This window comes from Saccostrea cucullata, unplaced genomic scaffold (genome assembly GCF_032062105.1).
Source record: "Saccostrea cucullata isolate Sc308-1 unplaced genomic scaffold, CSIRO_AGI_Scuc_v1 ctg784, whole genome shotgun sequence".
NCBI classification, from domain to species: domain Eukaryota; kingdom Metazoa; phylum Mollusca; class Bivalvia; order Ostreida; family Ostreidae; genus Saccostrea; species Saccostrea cuccullata.
In genome coordinates, this window is record NW_026935833.1 from 597,394 (window position 1) to 603,915 (window position 6,522).

General features: G+C 32.9%; 1 protein-coding gene across 1 annotated transcript; it reads left to right on the forward strand.

Annotated features, from left to right (window-relative positions):
- Positions 1–962: 962 nt before the first annotated feature.
- LOC134243907 (uncharacterized protein KIAA0930 homolog) lies at positions 963–6,158 on the forward strand. Its single transcript, XM_062726150.1, has 10 exons — positions 963–1,137; positions 1,795–1,949; positions 2,288–2,392; positions 2,650–2,727; positions 2,939–3,040; positions 3,188–3,328; positions 3,529–3,723; positions 4,108–4,288; positions 4,801–4,950; positions 5,293–6,158. The coding sequence occupies exons 1-10, from the start codon at positions 1,002–1,004 to the stop codon at positions 5,331–5,333; spliced, it is 1,284 nt and encodes a 427-aa protein (XP_062582134.1). The 5' UTR covers positions 963–1,001; the 3' UTR covers positions 5,334–6,158.
- The last annotated feature ends 364 nt before the right edge of the window (positions 6,159–6,522 follow it).

A 6,522-nucleotide genomic window follows, 5' to 3' on the forward strand; every position in this document is an offset into this window, starting at 1 on the left:
ATTCACTAAAAGTGGAAATGCATTTTCTCTTTGTTACTCTGATCTACCTCTGGGTATTAAGTAACCAAAATAAGCATGCTGAGTGTGTAATTATGATAAGCAATGGTGTCCCTTTCAAAATTGTGAATTTCATGGCCTCTAGTTCAAAACATGAATCAAATTCAATTGTTGGAAAGTTGTCACATGATACTCAGGTGACCTACATGTATAAGGCCCATGGGCCTCTTGTTCAGTTGATATTTTTCATACAGTGTAGGTGCATATACATTGCTATTTTCCATTTATCAGCATCTATTATGTTTAATGACATGCACTGTTTACATTTGCATGTATATTTTTAAAGATTTTCATGATAAATAAATGTGAGAAAACATTCGGTGTATTAATTTCCTTGGCCTTTTACCATCAATGAATTCTAAAGGAAATGAATTTAACGAAGACAGGGTTATCTCAATTAAAACATAGTCAAGTAAATAAATTCATATCTTGACCCCTCGCCCATCCCTCCTGGGGTAGGGTGGGATCACTTTTTAATATACCAGATAATTTTTTTTTTCTAAATTAACAAAACAGCTTAGGTGAGCTATGTGACTCATGGGCCTCATGTTTAGTATCTGGGACATTCTTGTATAATTTAATATATAAAAACTTGATGATGTAATGACAACATTCACAAAGGATTAATGTTTGCGGTAAATTCTTTGATCACGAACGTACTGAAATAAAAGATTTTACTGTCCATTTCCTCAAGGGGATATTTCCATTAATTGATTTTTTTTCTCTCAGTCCAAAGATATATCTGCACAGATAAGTTTATGTGATTTTGATTAAACAAAGAATTGTGTTGGCGTTATATGAATTATCGCAAATTCAATTAAAAAAAAAAGAAAAAGATAATAGCGGTGGAAAAAAATGTGGTTTAAAGTCGACTCATCATTGGATCAACTTATCAAAAAACGCAATAAATTATACGTACGAGTTAACTACTAAATTAATAAACAATGGAGGAAAGTCGAACACCTTCCCCTCATCCTGATGATTCTAAATCGGGGATTAAGAACAGTGATTCCTTCCAAGAAATGATGCGGGCAATTAAAACGGAACGAACCAAAGAATCGCTGACCATTTCCACTGACGGTAAAGTTGAATTTCATTTAATTATCAGATAATGTACCCCATGTTTTCGGTACCAAGGTGTGTGACATTTGTCATCATTTGACAGGAAGAAAATAGATTGAGTCACAAGATAATGACGATTTGCACGTGTGCAGAATATTGCATTTTTATTTAGTGAAATGTACATTTTTATAAGGTACAACGTGTGACCTTTACGAATTCTGAGGCAAATTGTCAGCAAATTAATTCATGATAATGCCGTTTTTCACGGCTGTCCAATGAATATCAGATCTCTTTTGAATGAGTATATAATTGAAATCTAGCATATACACTTGATTAGACAATATGTACAGATGCAGGTTAAAACTGGCTCTGAATGGCTGGTAAAACAGTCGGCATATTCTACTGTTCAATGTTCTATATATAGCAAGGATATGACCAGAGTAGCACTGCCACTAATGATACTGGAATGGATACTTAGCATGCTTTGTACTACTGAAGTTTTCGGGTACATGTGAACATTCACATGTTTCTGCATGTTACTTGTTTAATTTGTCATTCAGGTTGAATGTCATAAATTTTCAAACTCAAGTGAGTGTTGTACCCATCAACATGTTTTTTCCCTTTTTTAATTTTTCTCCCATATTATTGATTTCATTTTGTGTATATTTTTTGTAGGATTTGAAATGATGGACGACTCCACCTCTTTTTGGACAGATCTCTTCACTAAATACTTTATAGATCCATCACGAGTTCCAGACGACCAGCGAGACGACATGTTGTTCTATGTCAGGAAGACACACAATCCTAAAAACAAGTCATTTACATTCAGAGTAAGCTGGCATGATTTCACTCACCAGTTTCTAATGCTACATTAATGCATGTTTTGATATAGTTAACAAAATAGATAAGGCTCTTTTATAAAATGAAAAAAATATTATAATGTTCTCAAGAGAATATACATGCATTTATTTTAAATTGAGAACCTTAAGACTCCATTCTTCAGCTTAAAATCCATCTGAAACTATTTTTTTTTTTCATAATTGAGGAAAACATTCTAGTTAAATAACAAATGATTCAATGGGGGAAATATTCCTGTGTAAAAGAAGGTCACTAATGTCACTGTTATTAATTGCACATGAATAATTATTTCTTTGTTGGTATGTTACAGCCTGAAATAGAGGTCTATAGGCGAGACTCGAAGACCCTCCCATCCCTGGAGGATAAAACCATTGATTGGGAGGAAACAGTGTATATGAACATCATCTCACACCAGGTAATTAACAAGGTGAACCAGCTGAAACCTTTTTCTAAATCTTACAACAGCTGAAGTCATTTAGAGAACTTCTAACTATTGAATCTCAGGATTGCCAGACCCTTATTGAAAACTGTTTTTGTCAATGTGAAAATGATTCTGAAACTCTAAATGTTAATCATTTTGTGATTGTGACAATGGATTTTGAAAATAATAGTAATTTTTACATGCTTTCCTTAATCATTGTATAAGTTTAATAGGATCTGCTTCTTTTGCAGTTAGTTTATACTGCCACTTGTGCAGTTTGTACAAGGACAAGTGAACAGCATCTTCAAATCCTCAAAAAGTTTTCTCAGGTTTGTTTTAAATTAAAAACATGATAACTAATAATAAACTTAAGAAATTAAAATTCAGGAAAATCAAAAAGTATGAATTTTAATACACTTCAGTCAATCTGGACAGGAAGTGTAACTCATCATTAACTGAGTAAAATTTAGTTTTCTATTTGATATATTCTTAATATCCTCCTGAATATTTTTTTTTATGTTGATGATCTTTGAATTTTAGAGAGTTTACCCTTCTCCAAGTAAGAGAAGAATGGACGATAAGGGAACAGAGGAAGAACTCACATATCCAAACATATATTTCACTGTAGATAATTTTGAAGAGGTAGACTTTTAAAAAAAAAAATTCTTCAAATATAGGAATAATATTTTTTCTTGTTAGATATATTTTAAAACAGATTTATGATGAGACGCTCAACTCAAAGGAAATATTTTCATAAAGTTTGTATTAATTGTCTTTTCCTGTGGTTAGGCCTTTGGAGATATAATGGTAAGAGATGGAGAGATGGTATGTGTAGAGTTAACAGCCACAGACAGACATGGCAGGGTACAAGGGGTGATATTCCTGGGCTCTGTCCGGTACGAGGTGCTAAAAAAAGTTTACGATGCCAGGGTAAGACAGTACCCGCCTTAGGTCTTAGTTTTAATGCTTTTTTAGTTGACCAACAAATGAACCACAGATTACTAAAAACTCTCTTAATATTTACATTTCATTACATTAGTTTCTCCATATTTTTGCCTTAATTCTTTTAACCCTTTTCTTTGAGCTGAATTTTCTGTTTTGCATTGACTGTGATGTTTTTCTTTCATTAGCTGAGCCTTACTTCCAAAATGATGCAGACAATGTCCCTGGGGATGATAAAACAGAACAAGAGGGTGGAGTTTGTCAGAATGAGAGGGCCCAAGAGTAAAGGTCACGCAGAGATCGCGGTCAGTAGAGTGCCAGGATCAGGGCCAGAGACACCCAACAAGGAAAACTTCAGGCTGGAAGATTTCAACAATGAACAGGTTTTCATATACTGTAATCATGTTGCATTTAATTGTGTATTCTTTTTCATGGAAAGTAAATTCTGCTTATCAAAGCACAATATTAAATGTCTTGCACATGTAGATATTAATAAGAACAAAAGTAAATGCACTAAATTAAATCTTTGCTAACTTGTTCATTAATCAATTTATGCCAAATATCTTACACCCTAAATAAAATACATTTACAGTAAGTACATATACTAAGCATTAGTTATGGGCTTTAGTTATCTTTCTTTACCAGTTTGATAGACTTTGTTTTGATTTTTTTTGTCTTGGTATTCTATGAGCTGTCAACTTGATGTTGTAAGTAGAGGTTTATTTGCATTCAACAAATTCTTTGAAGTGATTGATTCTTGGATTCAGGAAGCCAATGAGCAGAACCAGTACACACATCGTCGGATGAGTGATCCGAGCGAATCCTTCGGATCTTTTGTACGAGGAGGAATCCGACGACTGAGTTTGAAAAAATCCCGATCAGAGACTGAGAATGTGAACGCGGGAATAGAAAATTGCCAGGAAGTTGAAGCCACAACCTTACAAAATGGTAAGATTTAGAGGCCAAAACCTTTTGGAGTAGTTTTAAAAGATGTACAATGAAAAATGGTTCAAAGAAATTGTGAAGATTAAGTTAAACAAAATAATATTAATCCTTCAGTCAAAGCATGTGATTGACAGTCAGTAGATACATATACATACAATGAGAAATACATACTGTAAATGTATTATATTTAGCGTGTACGATATTTGGCGGTAATTGACTTCTGAATTAGTTAGCGTGGAATTGATTTAGCGTATTTCTTCATATTCTTATTTATGTGTATATATGCAAGACGTTTAGCTTTGTACTTGATTTAGGGGTTGCTGCGATCAGCCAAAGCCGCTAAAAAGAATACACAGCCAAATGTAATACGTTTACAGTTTACAACTAAAGTACTTTATAAGGACACTTTGGAAATTTAAATCCATGGATTACTGTCCTCTTGCTGGAACACCTGACTAAGAATCTCATTGAATAACTTACATACATGTATAATATATTTTTAATGCTGATTACAGAACTAGAGAGATCCACCCATGCCAATGGATTCCTTGGGAAGGCCTTTGGACAGGCTTGGATGCTGTTTAAAGAACAGAAGAGAGCCACCAGTGTAGCCCTGAATGCCTACTTAACATATGTCACCCTCCCCTGGCATTGGATTATAGCAGGTAGGAATAACTTGTCACAAGGTACTTTGTTTACAATGGTTTCTCTGCATAATGCTTTAATAGCTTTGACTTTTTGCTTATTATCTTGAACAACCTTTTCAACCTCATGTTTTGGCAATTTGAAGCATAAGAGTGTTTTGCTGTAAAATGTTAAAATCATGGTTATGTCTTTCAGAGACAAACTTTTTTCCTAATTTATTATTGAATAAACAAATAAATAAGGGACTGATGAAGGCAAGCTGTCCATAGCATCATTCTTTTACATTAAAAATAACTGTAGAAATCCTATGAAATAAATGTTAATGAATCAAATATCAATCAGATTTTATTTTGCATCAACAGATCTAATTGAAGCTCAACAGAGGCCAGTGTTAACATCTTGATAGATAACTCATGGACATTTATTGTGAAGCACAGCTGTGTTGTATGGCACTGCAAGATTTCACCAGTTCTTGGAAGCTTCACTGAGATCAACACTCATGACAGTGGATCTCTCACAGCTCTAGTCATAACTCTAGTCAACAGGTGAAGATTGTGTTAGCCACCAGATTCTAAACCAGAGTGTGTACATAAAGTATGTGTTTATTGGCATTTTGAGTAGATTAGTGATATGATGTATACTCAGGATTCTCTGTGAGGGAATTCCATATGTGTCAGAACAGCAGTGTACTGTAAAACAACTTTTATTCACATGCAGGAAATATTCAGGAGTTTCATTACGTACTTGCTTCAACTGCAAATATTTCTTGCTGCAAGCAATTTATTTTATTGTGTAGATTTTTTCCACATTGGTGCAATTAACATGTGCGAAATAGATCAGAAAGGACAAAAAACAATAAAAATTGTCGAGAATAATAGTTGATTTACAGTACATTATTTGACTTGCAGTATTTATTTGTATATATAAACATTCCAGTGCTCAAATAGTGCAATATATTCTAGCAGCAGAATTAAAATATACATGTTTCATGAAGCAGTACTAAATCATATATTCCGTATTCATCATATTTTGATATTTTTTAAACTTAATTCAGTTGAGAAAGTCATAATTTCTAGATTACAGTGAATAAAAATATGATTGTTGTACATCTGTGATTCAGGGTAATTTTTTAATTGTTAATAATTTATTTTTATTATCAAATCTACTTTGATAAAGCTTTTTTTTATGCAGACACAAATATTAATTCAATAACAGATAAGTTTTACTCATCCCTACCATTTAGATATATCAAATTATGATTGTACCTTATTTATATATACATATGTGTACATTTTCATGAATAATCTATACAGAGCTAATTATAAAACATTTATTTCCATTTTCCGTTGTGTCAAAATGATTTTATTTATGTATAAGGCACTTAGACTGTAAGATAGTTGATATGTAAACACTTGTGTGCCTACATTTATGTATCCAGCTAATTTTTGTCACAAATGAAATACTAAACATGTATTTCAAATTACAAAATGATACACCTTTGTCCCTTAGCAGGTGCTTGTACATGTTGAATCACACAAGATATACACCATACTCACACTTATGTTGTATTTGATAAGGAGAGTTGTGTTAAA

What these genes read in the sequence shown, in the direction of transcription:
- LOC134243907 (XM_062726150.1), top strand. Translation starts at nt 1,002, where the DNA reads ATGGAGGAAAGTCGAACACCTTCCCCTCATCCTGATGATTCTAAATCG. An exon ending in AAGATTTCAACAATGAACAG is followed by an intron (nt 3,724 to 4,107) that starts GTTTTCATATAC and finishes TCTTGGATTCAG; the next exon opens with GAAGCCAATGAGCAGAACCA. An exon ending in CTGGCATTGGATTATAGCAG is followed by an intron (nt 4,951 to 5,292) that starts GTAGGAATAACT and finishes TTGCATCAACAG; the next exon opens with ATCTAATTGAAGCTCAACAG.